This window comes from Chrysemys picta, chromosome 9 (assembly GCF_011386835.1).
Source record: "Chrysemys picta bellii isolate R12L10 chromosome 9, ASM1138683v2, whole genome shotgun sequence".
Taxonomy (NCBI): Eukaryota; Metazoa; Chordata; order Testudines; family Emydidae; genus Chrysemys; species Chrysemys picta.
Genome location: NC_088799.1, coordinates 82,744,958 through 82,766,482, shown reverse-complemented (window position 1 = coordinate 82,766,482; position 21,525 = coordinate 82,744,958). Strand labels below are relative to the sequence as shown.

Sequence of the window (21,525 nt, the reverse complement as noted above, 5' to 3'; positions counted from 1 at the left end):
TCTTGAAAGACCAAGATGTGCAGGAAAAACCAGCATCTAAATTGCTTCAGTATCTGCAAAAGTCGTACCAGCCATAGGCTTGTTCTTCACAACCAGAGGTTGTTCTCAGGCTCCTGCCTCCAGTACATGTACCAACTGTTTTCTAAAGCCAACCTACTAACTCTTGTGGTTAAATATTAACCAGGACAGCAGTGATGTGGTGGAGCTATCAGGTGCCCCTTATTTAAATTCTCCACCAAATGGAAGACCTCTTCCTTTGTTCAAGTTCATCCCCATTTTGGATACTGCTAGATTATTTATCCTCAGGGTTCATACACATTCTTTTGAAGTGAATGTTATGCCTTAGAAATGATCACATTTCACAAGGCATCCGGAATTCTCAAAGTATTTCTGAGAGGGGAATATTCCCAGTCATCCCTACGAGGTCCTCTTCCCTTCCTCCCGTTTCTAATTGTACACATTGAACAGAAGGCTACACTAGAAATACACTCACTGGATTAAATCCTGGCCCCATGGAAGTCAAGTCAAATTCTCATTGATTTCAATGGGGCTAGGATTTCATCCACTAGGTTTAGCAGCAAAAAGTGAGAGTTGTTTGCCAATTAGATCAAACATTTCTAACCATCAGAAGAATGAAGTTCTCGAACAGCCTTTCAAGGGGAGGGGCAAAACATTAGCTTGTTTTAAGACTGATCTAATAAGTTTATGGAGGGGATGGTACGTGGCCCATCCATGACTGCTATTAGCAAATATCTCCAGCCATCGGGGATGCAACACTAGATGGGGAAAGACTCAATGGACTACAGAGAATTCTTTTCCAGATGACTGGCTGGTAGGTCTTACTGATCACCTTATTTGGGGTCTGCAGGGAATTTCCCCCCCAGGTCAGATTGGCAGATACCCTGTGGGGTTTTCATCTTCCTCTGCAGTGTGGGGCATGGATCGCTTGCTGATTTGAACTAGAATAAATGGTGGATTCTCTGTACCTTGAAGTTTTTACATCAAGATTGGAGGACTTCAGTAACTCGGCCAGGTCTATTGCAGGAGTGGATGGGCGAGGTTCTGTGGTCTGCAAAGTGCAGGAGCTCAGATTATATGATCATGATAGGCCCTTCTGGCCTTAAAATCTATGAGACCAAGAGAGCTTGCCTCCCTCCTTGGCTGTGGAAATGAGAACACATTTTTGTTTAAATGGAAAAACCATTAAGTGGGTTTAAACCATCCTTCCCTTTTGCAGCAAATGTTCCCTTAGTACATGGAGTCTTTCTTATGCCAGGGGGAGAAATTGATGAAGTAGACCTTTAAAGTACTGGCAGAACATTGTCTCTCTCTGCTATGCCCATCCAAAGCTCGCAGGGTGTTTGTACTGCTCTGCCCAGATGGCTCTTTAGAAGTCTATGCAAATAAGTCTAGAACACAGGTAAAAGCTGAGTGAAAGTCTAATGTAACTTCATATAAATGAAAAAACCACATTCTAAATGCAGAGATTCAAAGCAGAGAACACAGAGGAGAGATTAAATAAGGACTCATCAGTTTGCAATTATTCCTGAACTCACGAGGCTCATCATTAAAAGTGCTGCTTTCCTACAGTTATCAGAATAAATGGTATTTTTAAGGACTGGTCATCCTGTTGGTATTTTCCCCACTGCCTCTCATTAAGTGTAAATATTGCGGATCTACATGAAGCTGGGAATATTTTGATTTCTACATGCACTAAAGTTTTTAATTGGTTACAAACACCCACCCGAGGGCAACGGGATATGGACAAAGAAAGAGAACAGATGGTGGGTTAGCGGAGCATCTGCTAATCTAATATTGAGCAGTTTTACCTGTAACCAATCATTGTGCACATCTGTTGGTCCCTGATCAAAAAGTCAACTGCCATGATAAATCCTGTTTGCATCTTAAATAAATTAGGATCATATCTGGGCCTGACACTCATAAATCCTCTAAGGAGCAAGCTGCTCCAACCAGTATGCGATTGCTAGATAAAGAGGCAAACACTATTGCAACAGGGACCCTGGGGTTGTCTTAAAGGTCCCTTGCCATTTTTGTTTACATCTGGTGCAAATACACAAGTGAATAATTCCTTTCAGTGGAAAGCCAAAGAGAGAAAAGATAAAGGACACCCAATCTTCAACCGCTCAAGAAGTGTAAAAAAAAAAAAAAAAAAAAGCATAATTTTCAGTGCTACAAAAAAGGACAGTGTTTCTTTAAGGAGCTTCTGGACAGTGAAAGAGAAGCATTATTAATAGCAGAGATTAAATGCACGCACACAGTGTAGTGACCATTCTGATCTACAATAGATGAAGGTTGAGACTTCTCCTTAGCATAATCAATAGTCTTGAATTTCCAATGAATGGACTCAGATGATGGGTACCTGGCTTGGAAAACCATCTCCCTTGACAACTGCTCTGGAGACACTAAATGTACCAGCTTGTCATACATTACAGATAATTATGTCTCTACAAATTCAATCCCTCTCCTGTGAGATGGGGATTATTCTTTTAATTGGTTTGGTGCATTTTAAAACGATTGGCAGACTTTACAAAACCCTGTGTTACACAAGCAGCTTCCAAAACAGTATCTTGAGTTACAGGCAGGATCGCTCACAGATTTCCATCTGTGATTTTGGGGGCAGTCTTGTACCCTCATATTACTGGGCCCAGTCATGCAACTACAGCTCTGTATAACTACCTCCAATCAGAGACTGTCAGTGAGGATCAAACACCAGACTTTCTGCATCAAAAGCACAGGCCTCTACCATTTGAGCTAAACAAGTTCCTTTTTCAAGTAAAACAGTCTGTCCTGGACAGGGAGTGAACATCCCCAGGGCATTCTTTTTGTGGTAGTTCTGAAAGATAGCTGCAGACTGTCAGCCCAAGCACCTGTCCCACACACCCTACCACTGCTAACATCCATACTCCACAAGTTTTACTTTTCTCCACCTGTTCCTTGCTTAGCTCTTGAGGTATAAGGCTCAACCTCTGAGTTAGTCTTTTAATATGCTTTACTTACTGTAAAGTACGCTATTGTCCAGCTAATAGTAAGATGGCCCCTGAACGAAATCAAGCTGATTCACATCCCAAGGGGCCTGATTCGCTGTTGCCATGTGCCTTAGGTTACCATTTGCAGGCTCAAGATGTTTTAGCAAAGCTTACCTTGCTAGTGAGCCTTTGAAACTTCACCTTCGAAACACCCGTCATGATAAAGTGACCACCACCAGGCAGTAACCAGAGCAGCATGAAGCAGTAGCACAGCCTTCCAGAACAGATGCTGTTCCTTTAAACAGCCCTTGAACACTGGAAGGCAAACATCACTAGCAGCAGAAATTGAATGGCACCCCTTGCTGCCTAACCGCCATCTCTCTCTCGCTCACCCCCCCCCCCCAAGTACAGTAGAATTTTAGACACATTCAATAGCGCACTCCTTTGTGTGGAAAGATGAGGGGACTCTAGATTTGCAGTGTTTTAGCTGCAGCCGGGGAGAGGGGGAACAACAGACATGCAGCTTTAGGACTTGTCTACACAGGGAAATCTACCAGCATCATTACAGCAGTGTAATTATACTGGTATAGGGTATTCTCATTCTGAAATAAGGTTATTAGACAGCAAATATTTTAACCTGTGCACAACTCATGGGTCTCAGGGTCCTTTTTCATACAAATTAAAGTGATTCTTTCAATACTTTTCTTCCCTATACTGTACCTTCTAATCAGCCAAGAAAAACTGTTTGCAAGATAAACATTTGTGACTGATGTGCATGTGCTCAAGGAGCAGGAGAGGAGACAGTTCATTTTGCTTCTTCTATCACTGATAAAGCTGGTGAGCAGCTTCCCAAAATTTGCTCACTGACATTCCAGTAGTAAAATATCATAGCACTTCAGAGTTGTTCCTATGAATCTCTGTGCTTCTACTTGCCAACAAGTGCCAGTGCCTTCCAAGTATGTCCATGAAAGAGCAATTTTTCAATTATTCGGTTGATGAAATCAAGGGATATGTTCTCCTCTTCATAAACACATGAAACTACACCTTATTGTTTGTGCAGAGCATCAGTAGTACAGAGTACTTAAAAAAACAAAAACAAAAAACCAAGGAAATCTGACTTTTAGATCCAGTGCCTTCAATTATAGTTATTTTGCAGAGATAATTTAATATGGCAGAGTAATCTGGCTGGGGACACTGAAGTGTTTGAAAGTAGCCAAAGCGAGTTGGGCTCAGACTATTTTTTTTTTTTAAAAACACTCTTCCCAATCACTTTTCACATTTCACTTTACTTTCAAACGCCTTTTCCCCTTCAATTGTAATACCAGAGAAACACAGAGATCTGATTGAGCAATAAAAAACAAACCACATACACCAATGAAAAAGGGTGTTCTCTAAAAACCTGAAGTTTATTCATTAGAATTCAGTGAAAGAAACATTCATTTTAAAACACAGTAAATACATTAAAAAGTTTAATAACTAGTCATGTCAAGGACAAAAAAGAAAACATGAAACAATTAGCTATCAAGAAAGGGGCAGGAGAGAACCCGGCTACCTTCCCTTGGCTCAAGCTGTGCAGAACACATAAGGGGTTCCAGTCTGCAATGTACTAAAATTATTTGTAGAAACACGTGACTTACTTCTGCCACATGCATGAAGGGGAGATCCTATAGTGCCTTAAGCAGAACGGATGGAAGTTTGAGAAAAGGTTGGTTTCTTTACAAGGACATGTGCCTCCCTATATCCCTCAATCATCCTCTTTGCCCAAGCATAATCTCATTCGTTTTTGTTTGCTTCCCAGTAGAGGTGGGGACTGAAGAGAAGGAGAAACAAGCAGTTTTCCATCTCAATGGAATGTCTAAGGACAAGGACTGTAGAAAATGCATTGCAGTGAACTATCCGATACTGGCAGGGAGATGGGGGGGATAACTGAATAGGTCTTTTCCCTTTCTAACTTCTAGAATAATACAGATCTGCAGGAAAAAGTGAGCTGCACTGCCTAAATACAGACACTAAAAATAACTGCATAAGACTGAATACCATCAGAATTAAGGGGGGGCGGGAGGGGGAAATCAGGGAATGTTAAAAGGAAGTGTGGGTCAAAATGCCCCAGGAATGTAAGCAGCGCAGCCCTCCACCCAATTTGCATTTCAGTAACAGAAGCAAAACCCATAAAAGAAACAAAACAAAAACCACGCACACAATAATGAATAGGAACACTGTCAGGTTAAGAGTAATTTAATTAAAGACACAAACCCCATGCACAGCGAAGTATCTCCACCTGCATTGCCATCACTTTCAAATTTAAAACAAAACTCTACGGTCAGCTTTAATAATTTAGCTTTCCACCATTTCATTTGCTTTTTTCCTCAGCAGCGAACATAAATGTGTCAATTCACTCCCTGCTCCGAGCCCATTTCAGTTTCTGGGCCTCATACTCCATGCCACTGCGCTTGGGTTGCAAATCCTGCAAGGTGGGGGGAGGGGCAGGAGGGGAGGGAACCTACTTAAAATCAAGAGGAAATCAAACTTTGAATTGAAGGGTTTAAAAAAACAAGCACATTCACAATAAAATTTCAGGCCTTTGCTTACTCATGACGTTCCTTTAAACCATGACCAGCCACGAGGTGAACAATAGGGCCCATAAAACTCGTGTCATAGTTGCCAATTTGTAAAGATTTCGCTGGACAAGCCTGGGAAGCAGCCAGGGTTCTGGTGATTGCTGAGGAACGAAGCTGGTGGTGGGGTTGAGGAGGCAGGAGAGTTAGGAAGAGGCAGGCGCTAGGGTGAGGCAGCTGACTAGTCCCATTTTGGCTGGCAGCCCAGTGGAGGAGCTGCTCTGTAGCATGCTGGGAACAGGCAAAGCTCCCTGCACTGTAGGGAAGCAGGGGATGTCACTCCTGCTGATGGGTTAGAATTAGTGGGGGGCAGCACCCATTGCTCAAGCCCAGCAGGAGGAACAGGGCCAGGAGGATGCAGTTGCCTTCTTCACTGCCTGATTTGGCTAAGAGCCAGGACACCAGCTCTTCAGGATGTATGTTCAAAACCCAGGACTGCCCCAGCCAAACCCACACTCTTGTCAGACACAGAACAGGAGCTGTGCCTTGGTTTTCCTGACCGCTTCACTGGCCAAAGCCCCAACATCTCCCCTCCCAGATGGGCAAGTCCTTAAAAGGACAGAATTCCCTTCCAGAGCTTATTTAGGTATCAAAAACGGCCACTGCTGGATAAAGTCAAAAACATTAAAAACACACACAAAAACCCCACCATGGTTTTCTAGCTTTAAAAGACAGTCAGTGACACTTTCAGAGAGGAGACAGAGACAGTCCACAGACTGGGAATTAAAAACAAAGCTAAAAACAGCACTTGACAGATGTGACATTCCTATGTCAAAAGCTCTAAGTAGTTGTCCATGGAACATGTGGATGGCAGGAAGGGGGCTAGCTTCTGATCTTCAGAATTAGCCTTCAATGTGTAGTAGAGAAGAGAGATAGTTTCTTCATTGCACAGATGGTGGCAGCAGCAATTGCTTTTTCTTCGTCAGAACTGTAAGCCACACCATTTTAACATGATGCACGAGTAAAAGAAGAGTCCATAAAATTTCCCCTATGAATATAAAATGTAAAACTATACAAAAATAGATAAAATTGACCTCTCTCATATGTATAAAAAAATCCCAAATGCAATACAGAATTACTTGGTAGTCTGACCTGAATGTCAGTGGTTTAGACTGCATGTGCAATAGCCACAGTTAACCATGTGAGGGCAAGACATTTTGTGCAAGTGCAGGGAGTACTAAAGTCCTTCTGTTTTTAATGCCTTGGCAGGACAATTGGCTGCTCCTGACAATTGATTACTGACTCAGACACCACTTTCATTAAACAACTAGGCTAAAATTTTCCAATATGGATGCCTAACTTCCACCAGATAAAGAGATGATTGCTTGATCCTGTAATATGATGAGCACTAACTGAGAAGTCAGACCATCCTTAGTTAGGTGCCCAACAGGAAGAACCCAGGTTGGAAGATTTTGGCCATGGGCCTTAATTGCAATTTTATTTATAAAAGCTGTAAGTCAAGCAGGGTGAAAGAATCAAACCCCACACCTCCCCAAAACCCCCACAACCAGGAAAAGCTTTTTGTGGTGTCAGTGTGCCTCACTGTACAAAAAGCAGTGGAGGGTGTATCATTCATTTAGTCAATCCATTAGTTTTGGGTGTTCTTAATTTTTTTAATGAAACGGGTGTTTAACTTTTTTAAAAAGCAGCTACTATGCATGCTTAGTAATCAACTGACAAACTAGGAAATTAGAAGTTAAGGATAACACTCCATCCTTAATCTGCCCAATTTGTGTCAAGATCTATTTTGGGGGGGGCCATTGGGCGGGGGGGAGAGAAATAAGGTTTGTAATAGAAACACTAGCTGTTTCAACCATGAGGAAGGCTTCCCTTAAAGTAACAGGGCAGGAGAAAGACCAGCGAGCTTACCCATAGCATATGCTCTGGAGCTGAATAAAATTACTGACACATGACCGGAGAAGTTGTAGTGGGTTCCCGCAAGTTCTCTACTGAAGTAAGAGAACTTGCAATTCCATTGTCAGTTTAATTCTTTTCCCTACCACAAAGCTCAAATTAAGTTGGAACTTGAAGTGCGCTTCTGAAACTTTTGGTTTTATTAATAAGCACTTAAGAAGTTACTTTTTGTCATTTCAACCCATCAGCTTTTTTAAATTAAAAACTTATAGTCCAATTTTTTAAAAGATTATTTCTACCAGAAGTTTGATCACCATGGAAGACTGGTCCTATTTACCCCTCAATAGACAGGAGTTTTAGGAGCATTGTAGATTAAATCTCGTAATGTTATGTCCCCTTCCCAGTTGTACTTTAAAAGTTTAATTAGAATATTGAAAATTCTTATTTCTTAACGGGGCAGAATACTCCATTAACCCAGCAAATTGGAAGTAAAATGCTTTAGAAATATATAATTTTATCAATTTTCTCTGTTGGAGTTCAAATCAAATTAAGAATTTATGAAAAAATGGAAGAAAAACCTTTGGTATAAAGTCAGATTATCAAGTCCTAGCTGTATTGCCTTCACATTAGTTTATAGAAACAGTTTACAATAGGTCTTCCCATTACGTACCTACAACCAAAATGCTTATTATTAGAGACATGCATTCGTAAGTGAACATTCTTTTTAGCACTGTCACGTTTATGCTTCACCAAAACTTTGGCAAAGGCCGCACCATTTAAAAACCATAAAACACAAAACAAAAATCCACACCCACAAGAGGTCTTTGGTGACATACTCAAAACAAAAACAAAAATTGAGTGTAAGAGACTTGCTCAGAGCAAGAGAAAGAGTGAATGTTACAAATACTTGTCTGTGGAGTAATGTCTTGGATCAAGCTTGCAATATTTTGTTTCTGAATGGCAGTAGGTACAAATAGATCTGAGTTACGAAGTTGGGATCTGGACTCAGCCATATCTGGCAAGTCCTAGTGGAGATTCGGAGGATTAGTGCACCTAGGCCTTCATTTAGGACAGTACTTACACATATACTTATACCCCATTGAAGTCAAAGGGACAAACTCGTGCTAAATAGGGATTTATTCCTGAATCAGGAAAGGAGGCTCTACCAGTGAGTTTGAAGCCAAGGGGGCTCCCTTTGTCCACTATCAATTAGGCTTTTCATGGGATAAAGTCAGACTGTGACACACCAAGAACATAAATTCACTGCAATGATGAATAAACTCTCAATTACTGATGGCGGGTTTCACTGTAACTCAGAGCAGAATTTGTCCCATGCAATCCTACACCCCTCAAGAGGGTTGCATGATTGCAAGGGAGCAAATGTAGCACAACATGCCCTACATGGAACATTCGCACATGGAACATTCGCACATGTGCGAATAATACAAGAATGGTATTATTGTTACCAACACAATAATACTGAGGAATGGAGAGTTAATCCAGGCACAACACAGAAATGGGTGTTCTTGGTCTTGAGTTCCTTTTTTTTTTAAATAAAGTGAACTGCCAAACAAAAAACAAGTCTGGTTTTGCCCTTCGTTGCTCTATATGGATGTATAAAGACAGCATCTTATATTCTCTTTTCCACCAAAGTATCAGAGCCCCGCTTCTCTTTCTTTGCTGGAGGAATCAGCATTTCATACCTTGGCAACACTGTAAATAGTGACAGTGGAGAAACCTGGTGTCATAAACAGATAATTAAGGGTTAATGCCTCTTTTACCTGTAAAGGGTTAAGAAGTTCACCTAGCCTAGCTGACACCTGACCAGAAAAACCAATGGGAGGACAAGATGGTTCAAAGGGAAGAAGGGAAGTTCCCTTTGTCTGTTGAGTTTCACTTTGGACCAAAGTGGGAAAGCTCCAGAATTCAGCCTCTTATTAAGTAGTGAGTATTAGTGAAGGAAATAAATAGGTTTATGTTTATTTCTTTGTAACCTGTCTTGTGCAATTAGAGGAATAGTCAAATTGGGTATTTGGGTATTTTTTGTGTAAATTTTTGCCCAGGGGAACATCCTCTGTGTTTGGAATCTGTTGTCTATGAGAGTAGCTGGTATGCTAATCTCTCCCAGAGGGTTTTCTTTTACCTTTCTTTTCTTTAATTAAAAGCCTTTTTCTTAATACCTGATTGATTTTTCCTTGTTTTTTTAGATCCAAGGGGGTTGGATCTGGATCCACCAGGAGTTGGTGAGAGAAAGGAGGGGGGGATGGTTAATTTCTCCTTGTTTTAAGATCCAAGGGGTTTTGGATCAGTGTTCACCAGGGAATTGGTGAAGAGTCTCTCAAGGCTACCCAGGGAAGGGAATTAGTGCTTGGGAGTGGTGGCAGCCAGACCAGATCTAAGCTGTTAATTGAGCTTAGAGCTTCTCATGCAGGTCCCCCACATCTGTACCCTAAAGTTCAGAGTGGGGAAGGAACCGTCGCACCTGGTTACAATTCAGATGTTTGCTAATCCATTTAGGAACATGACTCCAAATGTGTATCATAGATGGGACTTTCAGCCTGGGTATACAAAACCATTAAGCTCCAGTCTACACTACAAACTGGAAACATATTTGTAATTGGGTTATGGGATAAGAGAGTTGTAGCCTGGTTATCTGATGTGACTGGAATTTATGCACATTTCAGAATCAGTATTAGCTGGGGAGAGTATGTGATAGAAAGATACATGTGGGACATCACTATTCAGATCTTCCAAAAATTTTGCCAAAAGGAGGCAGAAAGAGGAGGACCTGATATTTCTAGTTTAAAATTTTGCAATTTTATTTTTAAACCATTGAGAAAGTCTTTCTGCATCACAAACAAACAAAAAAAACGGAAAGGGCAATTTTTTTAGTGCACTGTAGTCCACCAGGAATCAGATTAAGTCCAAGAATATCAACTTTGACTGAGGCATGGAGAGACTCAGCAAGACCCAGCTAGGAGGAAAAGAGATCTATATAAGAGACTGAAATCATGTATTTAAGATTGACAAGGACAAAGGAGTTTCCTTGCGTGAAGACATGTGCTCTGCTCCAACAGCCCGAAACAGGTGCTTTCAAGAGCTTTGTCAATGCAATCAGCCCTCTCTCAAGAGCAAAGTGCATCTCCACAGCTTGCTACTTCCTCCATCGTCCCTGCAAGGTGTGGGAGCAAAAGGGTGGCACTATGTGCAGCTTTGTCGTTTCCTCCAGACGGGAGAAAGAAATTGTGAAGCCTAATTTAGGCTGTGTTACATCCCGTATTCCAATTAACAGAATACTTTCCTCGTATGAATTTATGCAAAGAAAATAAAAATCCAAAACACAACACTTACTTTTGAAGAAAAGCATCAACATCTGCAACTTAACAGCTACGGGCGTGATCCAACTTAGCTTATATAAAAGATATTAATCACGTCCCATGTCTTAGGGAGATGGGGCAAAGCACATAAGAAAAATATTTCGGCTGAACATTATATACCATGAAGTTTGATCACTCCAAAGAAATAAGGGGACTGTTGACATTTTATTCTTAAAGGGACACCATCAACATGTAGGTTGCTTTTTTATTGGGGGGGGGGGTGTTGTTTAAATAAAGTGAATTAAAAATAGAGCTGGTTGGAAAACTCCCTCCCCACTGCTACACACAACGGAAAAGATCTTTTTGACCAAAATGAAAATCTATAGGAAAGTTCTCTGTTTGGCTTGAAATGTTTCTCTTTTTGAATGATTTTTGCTTTGGTGGGGAGAAAACACTAGATGCAGATGCCATACTTTCTCTCACTTCTCCCCTGAGAAGGGATCTGAGGCGATGAGAGAGAGTGTGGAAAACATTCCAAAATCTGTCAAAAAGAAGCTTCACAGGAAGTAAATTGTAACAAAAACCTTTAATTGCTTTTGAATATTGTTCTAATTGTTAAGTAGTTTCAGGTACTGCACCTGTCTCAAGTCCCCTGCCGATTTCTAGTTTTACATCCACTTTTTCCCCATGTCACTGTGTGAAAGATCCACATAAATGGGAGGAAAGGACCACACACGTGAAACCATAAGTCTGAGTGTGTATCAAGTGTTGCCAAATGCACAAAGCAAACACACTGGGAAGATATTATTTATCATCCCTCTGATGCTACAGTTACAGCCATTCATTTCTTGTTAAAAACATTCAGAGTTATGATTTTTGGCAGTTGATGGTGTTCCTTTAAATAGATCTGCAGAAAACTAGCCTGAACTGGGAGTCTATTTCCAGGGGATTTTATTCCAACAGCAACTGCACTATGTATTGATACTTGCTCTGCACAGTTTATTATAGTCAATAGAGTGGTGGTTCACACTAACAAAAACTGGTGCCTCAAGCATTAGTCTACGAAACTAGGAGGTGGCCTACACAAAACCACAACAGAGCACCCACAGCAGTGCAGAACACCAGCAGCATTGTGAGTGACTACATACTGCACCCAACTGCAACTGCAAGAGAGAAGAGTTCATCTTTGTTGGACCAATTCTAAATGAAAACCACTCATTGAAGTATACTTTCCCCCTCCCACCACCCCACCCCTCCCTGAAAGTTAACCCTTGGCTGCCCTCCCTCACCCCTCCAGTATTAGCTATTTGGCTACCGTTACATTCACTGTAGTGCTTTGACAGCTAATGGGCAGCGTGTTCCCATGTACGGGTCCCCCTTTCAGCAGGTCTGTACTGGAGCTTCCATAACGCTCAGCAAAGCAAGCTGAGGGTTTTAAGGTCTCAGTGCCATCGTGAAACTGGAGCGTTCCTTGTGTAATGCCAACAAGTTTGCACTTTGCTGTTTTGTTAGGGGACTGCGTGAAAGCGAAGCTCTGAGGTAAGTCAGCCCCTTTTTCTCCCAAAGGTAGCACGCGAGCCAGCTTTTTGGCCATATTTTCTCTAGGATACCTGTAGGAGCTAGACACCTCTTGGGCCTGTCTTGTCTCAGTCTGCAGAGGTAAATTGGATGGTCTGACCATGTGTCTAGGTGTCTGAAGCATTAAATTACTGGCCCCAGTATCCTGAGGCATCCTGTCCGGAGTCTCCCTGGCATTGTTCCATCCCAGGGACACGTAAGGGGAATTCACTTCTGACTGCTCAGATGTATTCCAGTTGCTTTCGACAACAGCAGCCCTTGCAGTCGGAGTACAGCTCCACGGTTTCTCTCCCCCTGAGGAAAGCTCGGCTTTGTACTCTACATGCTGCAACCCTGGCCAAGTAAGGACCCCATCAGCTTCTCCTCCTTCGGAAGGAGACCGCTGAATGCTATCCTTGCTTCTGCTCAGCCTGGGGACAGAGTCCTTTTTGCCACTGTCCCATTTAGACCAGAGCTGACAAGGCTTAAGGCCATTCTTGGAGAGAGGCATATCTGCAAGCTCCAACTCCAAACTCTCCGTATCAAGTGACCTGCTCCTTCTGTTGATGGAGAGTGGTGCTGGCATGGAGGGGCTCAAGCCGTGCAGGTGTAGGTGATGGGGAAGGCTGCCAACACCCCAGTTACAGCTCTGGAAAGAGTCTTGGGGATATCCCGGGAACATTCGTTCATCACATTCGGCAAAGGACTCCTTTTGCACGTAGCTGTCATCAAAGGCCTCAAAGGATGCAGCAATGTCCTCGTCAGCATTCATCTCCAGATGCTGCTCACATTCTCCCTCACCTTCCTGCTCCACATCCACTATGTCAAAAGTGACCATGGTTGGAAGGACAGAAAGGTTCTGAGTGAAGGAAGAACCTGAATCAGAACTACCAAGGCTTTCAGAGAGGCTGGAGAAGAGAGTGCCGCTGCTAGTGAACTCAACCAGCGCCTGAGAGAAGTTAACAGCATGCTCAGGTTCACATTCACTTTCTGTCTGGGGTTCCCTGAGGCAGTTTTCCACTCTGCTGCGGTGTTCATTTTGAAAACAGCTATCAGGGTCATGTGTTCTGTAGCTGGGACAGGTCACGGTCACAGTTTTGGCTGGGACTAAGCTATTTAGTCCCCCAAACACTGCATGATCCAAATCAGAATCAAACACAGAGTTGTTTTTCATGAGCTGAATAAGGCAACTCCCTTGGGCTTTTTGGCCATTGTAATACTTTTCTGGACACTGTGTCCCTTGAAAGTCCCTCCACTCAGGATTTTCCAGTCTCGACACTGAAATCCCAGCATCTACACTTCTGCTCAAAACTGGAGAAGCAACTTGCTCGCTACCAAGGCAACTCTGATTTTTGCCAATTAATTTGGCTGCTCTAGTATTACATTCAATGTATTGCTTGTCTCTGGGACATCTCTCTTTGCTGGGGACATCCAGACGTTTTACAGCTGGTTCCCTCTGAAGCTCCCAATACAGCAGCTGTTTCTGAATAGCAGCCAGCCTCTCTTCCTCAGTCTCCATCACTCCGCTGCTCTGCCCCATCATCTGAATAAGGTTCTTCTCGGCAGGGACAGCGAAGTCTAAGAAGCGGCTGAAGATCTCTGGATGAGATGCTTTGCTCTCAAATAAGGATTCGTCCCCGAGAGAGGGGCTCATCAGGGTGTCATCGGGCTCATAAAACTCATAAAGTGCATCACCGCTGTAACTGTCTCTTGGGAGACGGTCCTTCTTGATTTCCCCAAGTTCATCCTCTGGCCCTGGTGTGGTAGAGTCATAATAACCCTCATCGCTATTGGGGGCAGATTCTTGCTGGTCACTGGGTGGTGTTAAGAGCTCTACATCATCCATCACACCTCCAGCATACAGATGGGCTGCCGCCTCACGTAAGCCGCAAGTCTCCAGCTTGCTATTCACTCCCTGCAGGTTGGGACTGTTTATGGGCTGAGGCAGCATGGTTTCGTAGCGGCTGTCCGCCTCGGTGGTGCCCTCCCACAGCTGCTGGAGGTACTCCTCTATCTCCTCTGGCCTGGCCATCTCCTCCCCTCCTCCCTGGTAAGTGACAAGGCATGAGCTTCTCTTGGCAGCGTCTCTACTGCGCTCCACGGAGATCGTGCTCTCAGCAATACTGTCGATGTCTGGCTCAGCAATTATGTCTCCACACCCAGTGAGGGAATCAAAACTTTTAAGGGAAGTGACATCTCCAAAGATCAAGCTGAGCTGGTCTCCGGAGTGTACTGAAGGGGGGTCGTTGTCTGGGTAGTCAGGATGGTGTGCATCTGGGAGGCCACCGTAGGGGGAGCTGGCACAGACAATAGTCTCTGCATCCAATTTCACATCTAGAATATCGTCTTTGCCCACAGGCACCATTGCTGCATCTCCTTCCGAGCTACTTTGAGCAGCCATGAGCCAGTCGGTGTTTTCTCCCAGGTTGGTCGTTGTGCTCAGTGAGCAGTTACCATCCAAGCTCCCTGTGCATGGTGCGGGGAGAGGGGTGCCTCTTGGACTCTCCTCCTCAGAGGCTCGCTGGGTTTCAGCCCCCGCCTCTCGAGTTTTCTTGGCTTGCTTTCCATCCCCACAATCAGCAGCCCACTCCGCTTTCTCAGACTCAGCAGTTTTGTTCTTTCTGTGGCGCCGGATGCTGTTGAAAAGCCCCTTCAGCCCTTTCTTGGGTCTAGGGAAGGACAACGATTTGTCTCCATTGGGCTTTTTCTCAAAGCCCTCAGCACTCCCCAAGGGAGAGCTCTCCTGCCTGCCAAACTCAAATTTGACGCTGGCGTCTGTTGCCAAGTGAGCGCTCTGAGAGCTTGGCAGCGGGCGAGGATGCGAGTCCATCCCTCCATTCAAGGGGCTCTCCAACCGCAACCTCCCTTTCCCATCCTCATATGCAACGTCGCTGATCCCATCGTGCGTCTTACTTTTACTGAGACCCTTTTTGGAGGCTCCCTTCCCTTGGCCTTTATTTTTTCCTCCAAAGAAGCTTGGCAGGGTGCATATGCTCCTCTTCCCCCCAAAGAGCTTGAAGGCAGTTTTCTTCAGCTTGCCAGGGGGTGCCTGCTCCACAGCCACAACTGAAACATCGCTCCATTCAGGCAGCCGGTCACCTGCTCTGCTCTCCTCCTGCTTCCGGTCCCCTCCCTCAACTTGCCTGCAGATGACAGATGGAGAGCTGGTTCCAACGGCCTCCTCTGTACAGCACGTTTCCATGGCAGCTGTTACAGCCACGTATATTTAGCTGGAAATGAAGATATTGGTAGCAGAGTCTTCTTCAGGACGTGTGGACCAAAGCATCATGATTGATCTAAAGGGACAAAAGAAAGGAGACATGAGAAACCATTAATGCTTGGCTTGGAATCACCTGAGTTGGTGAAACAAGGCAAAGAGGTCGGGCACATTCACGTCCACAGTTAGAACACTAGCTAGCGAGACCTCTATAACGCACTCTATAGGTTAGTTCTTTTTATCGTCTCTCCTCTCAATAATGACTGGGGTTTGAACTTAATGCTGGTTGCCAGATTGCTAATTTGTTAAGCCTCCATTTTATCCTCAAGGCAGAAGTATCACTTCCTCAATATAAACACTTCCCATATGAAGAGACAGATTTGCTTTCTCTGGTTCATTGTGGTTGTCTGAGAGCATGTGTGTTGTTGCTACATCTCCACAGAGTACTGGACTAAGACCCACCAAACTCACTGCACTGACTTTAGTCACCACCAACTTTCTAGTATTAGTTAGCCCCCCTGATCTCGGCGCCTTTCTGCTTCTCCAAAACAATTCTCCAAAATATTCCCTATCTACATTTTGCGCTTAACACTTAAATACAACCAATTCAAAGAGCAAGCACTAAACTGACAGTGTTTCTCTGAATAAAGAGAGTGATTTTTATTTGCACTAGATTTCACTTGTCTTTAAACATCTTTCAGGAAAGCTAGAATTACATTAAAAACCAGTTCAGTACAAACCTCCCGGATCAGATCATCTCAGAAACACCAGAGACAGAGGCTTTAATCTGATGCTGGCTCAATGTGAACAAAATAAAATTGTTTCTTTTTGGCGTTGGGACAGTGATGGAGGGGGTGGGGGAAGAGAGAATAAATCCAGTGAAAATTGATATGCACTGCTGGACTTTTATGCCTGCAGCTTAGATTTTTCTGGTCTGAGGCCAGTAAAGCTTCCCCCTCACCCCGAATTTAAACAAAGATCCTGTATTGGGGGGGGGGAGGGGGAACCACCCAAATCATGGGCCTCCTAACACCCACGACTTGAGGGCAAATCCTGATGACGCAGGATTTTACTTGAATCTCTGGGGGACCTGGCAGTCACCGGAGGAGCAAGAAAGCAGCATTTTTATTGGCTTCTATTATTAATAAAAGCCTTGGCGTTCGCCCTGCTCACTAAAATTAATGGCTAAGAAGCGGATGGGGCAGGTTGTAATTATATTAAAGTGATGGTTACTAGAACATTACAAAACAGAGTGATACGCAGGTAGCAATTTGAAAACTGACTTCATCCTCCCCTCCCCCCTACAGACTGTTGCGCTGCAGTGACAGCATGTATGGTAGCTAAGCATGCACACAGAATGAAAGCAAAGGAGGGCACTTTGCCACACCAGAACTGGCTCTGCACTGTACAACTTGTGAGTTTAGTACAGTATTAGAGCTTAGACTGGGAATTAGGAGTTATTTCTAGCTCTGCTGTTGATTTGCTGTGTGATCTCAGACAAGTCAACCACTCTGTTCCTCAGTTTCACCCCTCTGAGAAGCAGGGGGGAAAAAATACTGACCTGCCTCACTAATTTCACTGATGTGTATAATGGCCTTAGAGGTCCCTGCTATAGAAGCATTCACTTGACACATACACAGTACACCCACCCCAAGTTCCATTGTAGGAGTTCCCTTGTTACTTGGCAAACGTACTTAAGTCATTGGTAAATTTGATTAAACAACATTATTGGGATGCACGATATTATGCTTTGGCCATCCCTCCTGTTAACGCCAACCATGCTAGGGAGTGTGCATTTACCCAAGGCAGGAAGGAGAAGGGAGGAATGAAACTTAGGGTATGCCTACACTGGCAGAGTTACATCGCCACTCAGAGAGCACTGAAGGGAAACCACTGTTGTGTGTTCACACTGTCAGCTGCTTGTGCAATAGCGTGTTCACTTGCAGTGGTACTCAGAGCAGTGCACTCTGGGCAGCTATCCCACAGAGAATCTCTTCCGCCGCTAAGAGTTGTGGGAAGGTGGAGGGTGTCGCATGCCACCTGCATCCTGTCCCAATGTTCCATGATGCATTGCTTCACATCCCAGCAATCCCCTGTAGGGGAAGTTGAAATGCCCATTGTGATCCTTGGTGATCCTGCCTACCCCTTATGAAGCCATAAACCAGGCACCTTGACAGCAGCGGTTCAACAACAGGCTGAGCAAGTGCAGAATGACTGTTGTGTGCGCTTTTGGCCATTTAAAGGCCCACTGGCGCTGCCTATATGGGAGGCTGGACCTAGCTGATGACAATATTCCTATGCTTATAGCCACATGCTGTACGCTCCATAATATTTGTGAAGGGAAGAGTGTGAAAGCTTCACTCAGGGCTGGACCGCTGAGGCTCAGCGCCTGGAGACTGAATTTGAACAGCCAGAGACCAGGGCTATTAGAGGGGCGCAGCGCGGGGCCATAAGGATCAGGGATGCCTTGAGGCAGCAATTTGAAGCTGAAAGCCACTAATATTTGTTGCCATGCTTAGCAGTGTAGTGCTTGTAATGCTAGGAAGCGATTGTGATTGGTGCAGACAATGCACTATGATTCTGTTTGCTTTCAATTAATGGAATAAAGATTGCTTTAAAACCAAAACAATTCTTGTATTAAAAAAACAACAACCAGAGGAGAGACAAACAAAAATAAAAAACACATCAGCACTGTGGGGAATGGGGGAAGGGAGGGTCCCAAGAGGAGGTGGGGTCCCGGGACAGTTAAAGATTTGTGTATGTCCAGGTATCATATGCAACTTTGTCCTTTGGAGTACAGTGCAGCAGGTACTGTACTTCAGGAGGGCTAAACTGCAGAGGGACGGGTGTTGAGTGCAGTGGGTACTGGGAGTCTGCAGGGCTGGACTGTGATGGGGCAGGAGTGGAATACAGAGGGTACAGACTGAAGCCAGGAGGGTGATAAGAGTGTGTTGGCGGTGTCTGGGGGGTACGTGGGAAAGAGTTTTGCGACAGCGGCTGCAGTGGAGGGCAGGTGCGGAACTGCTTGGTTTGCAATGCTAGTAGCGTCTGGATCCTGTCCGCTTGAAATTCCATAATGTTTAAGAGCTGCTCTGTGGCTTCATTCTGGCGTGCTGCGTTCTCTTTTCGGTCCCTTTTCTCGCTGTCCTGTCACTCCTTCAATTCTTTTTTTTTTTTTTTGGCCGCGGAGAGCATCGTGACTTCACGCAGAAAGTCCTCTTTAGTTCTTCGTGGCTGCTTTCTAGTTGTGCGCAGCCGTTCAGCCGGCAATAACAAAGAGGGAGGCTGGGCTCCCCAGGCCATATCTGTGAAGCCAAAATGCAACATTTTATAGAAGCAGTATTGTTTGCAACAGAGACCACTGATTTAGTGATTTAAAACACCGCCACTAGTCACATACCTGGTCGCTAACTGACTGACTCCAGGCAAGCACACAGGAGACACAAGACCCCCAAAATAGTGAGTAACCACGAGGGCAGGGGAAATCAGTGTCCCAGGACCGTACTGTACACTGGGCACGTGGCTCTTGGGGAGACCCAGCACTGTAGGGGGAGGGGCTTATAATCATTACTATCCCCACATTTTCCATAGGCTGTGTTCATTATGGAAGATATCCCGCTGCTGAGGGTGAGCAGGGAATAAAGGGAGGGTCTTCTCGAAGACTGCCAAAGAACCTGCAGCAGCAGATTGCCCAGTATGTCCCTGAGAGTTTCATGGAGATCTCCGAGACAGATTCCCATGAAGTGAGGGAGTCAATCAATAGCCTGGTCCGCCGCTCAAACTAGGCATGTGGTGGTATGCGTCAGACAGACACAAGCCTGCTTTCTGCATCCCTCCTGCCCCCAACAACTTGCTTCAGCAATTCCCAAAATCAAAGCCTCTTACCATGGGCCTCCTCTTCTGTTTGCACTTCGCCAAGATCCGACAGCTGTGACTGGCTAGCCTCCTCCGGGGTACAGAAGAGCTCCTGGCTGCATGCATGTCTAACCTCCGAGTTGTCCTCTGCCTCTGGGTCTCCCTCCCCCTCTTTGTCCAAGATTGCCTCCTTCTTGCTCGATCCACTCTCGATGGGTATGTGAGCCACCGAAGTATCCACAGTGGGCTTTGCAGTAGAGGTGGGGTCGCCACCTAGTACTGCATACAGCTCTTTCTAGAACCGGCAGCTCGTGGGCACAGCACCGGAGCAGCGATTTGCCTCCCACGCCTTGTGGTAGGCATTCTGCAGCTCCTTCACTTTTACCCTGCACTGCAGTGTGTCCCGGTCATGGCCCCTTTCTATTATGCATCATGAAATCTGTCCGTAGGTATTATAACTCCTACAGCTGGAGCGCAGCTGAGACTGGACAGCCTCCTCTCCCCAAATGCTGATGAGGTCCAGCAGCTCAGCATTGCTCCATGTGGGGGGGTCGCCTGGTGCGTGGAGCAGGCATGGTCACCTGGAAAGATGCGCTGAGACCACTGCACGAATCACCGAGCAGAATCACCGAGCAAACAGGAAGGGGACTTTCAAAATTCCCAAGGAATTTGAGGGAGGGGGAGGGCGCCTCACGGTTGGTCACCTGAGGGCAGGGCAGTAGTGTTCAAACCGATGACCAGAGAGGCAAGAACAGGCATTGTGGGACACCTCCTGGAGGCCAATCACAGCGCTATAATCAACCAGGGTATCTACACTGGCACCACGGCGCTGTAGCCCCGGTGCAGAAAGCTGTACACCTCTTACCGGGGTGGTTTTTTTACAGCACTGCAATTGTGCAGTTTCTGTGCACTAACTGGCATGGCAGTGTGTACTCCTTGGGAGTTACAATGCAGAAAGCTGCTTTACTGTGCAGAAACTTGCCAATGTAGACAAGGCTTCAGAGAGACTTTCCAAAGGTTGCACCTTGTCAGAACATGCTGCTTCCTCCCACGCACACTCCCAAATCCCCATCACACTGAGGTGGTTGCTTTGCAATTACTTTAGCAGTTCTCCTAACTCCAGCAGGAGATAGACACTACAGGAAGTTTTGTTCCTAGCTAAGGCAACCATGGAACATGGGCAGTCTACAAGAAATTCTCTCTCTAGCGGTCTGGGGGAGAAACACATATATAAAGCACAATCAATGCCTAGTTTGAAGGCTCTGCTCTAAAGGTGGCAAATGATCAAGGCAACAGGGCTATGCCTTGCACTGTATAGCTTCTATAGGAAAGGGCCCTGCTCAGTTTCCGCTCTCCTTAACAGTTAAAGATGGGTCAAGACTGGATCTCAAATCCCAACCCATTTGATTTTCAGTTAGCGAAGCCACCTCTACAATTCTGATGCCAGGTCAGTTCCAAAGCATGAAGGGACCTATTTTCCACATCAGGTGGGGATGCAGTTGAAATCTCATGAAAGCCATTTACAAGGTTATACACCATCTAATCTCAATCCAGACACCAACTCAGCCTTACATAGGTTGTAAATCTAATCTGGATATGGATGCTTGAATGCCTTGGCAGCCCATTGCTACTAAAAGAGTGTCCACCTAAACCAGTTTTGATAATGATTTTACTTAGACCTGGTATACACTACATAAACTGTCTTGTGTTAACATAGCTGTGGAAGTGTCTTCACTTAAATTTGGCTGTCAATGTAAGTGCCTCCCTATGCTGATTTAGTAACACCCGCTCCCCGAGCGGCGTAGTGTCACTGATGATGTAATTAGGTCAGTGCAATGTCAGTGCAGACACTGCTTACTGGCCTTCAGGAGCCATCCCAAAATCCCCACAGACAGACAATACAATCGATACAAGCGCTGCTGGTGAGGATACACTCCGCTGACACAAGGAGCCAAGTGTGCGCACACACAAGCGATTTAATAACTATGGTGGCTGTATGCCAACATAAATTAAATCGATATAATTTTGTCCTGTCGACATGGCCTTTGTGTTTTTCTTAAAGCCCCGGTCCCTGGAATCTGCCATTATGTGCAAATCTCAGCTTTCACTTAAAATATAAATAA

At 44.8% G+C, this 21,525-nt stretch overlaps 2 protein-coding genes across 3 annotated transcripts in view; both read right to left on the bottom strand.

The window, feature by feature from the left end:
• LOC135973533 (uncharacterized) overlaps window positions 1-21,525 on the bottom strand; it is a 53,653-nt gene that overhangs the window by 19,325 nt on the left and 12,803 nt on the right. The window lies entirely within an intron of this gene.
• Window positions 4,368-21,525, bottom strand: part of AMER1 (APC membrane recruitment protein 1) — a 57,568-nt gene continuing 40,410 nt past the window's right edge. The window contains exon 2 of the mRNA XM_042851024.2: window positions 4,368-15,626. Coding sequence (XP_042706958.2) covers window positions 12,077-15,532 — 3,456 coding nt within the window. The 5' untranslated portion in view covers window positions 15,533-15,626 and the 3' untranslated portion in view covers window positions 4,368-12,076. The remainder of the gene's footprint in view (window positions 15,627-21,525) is intronic.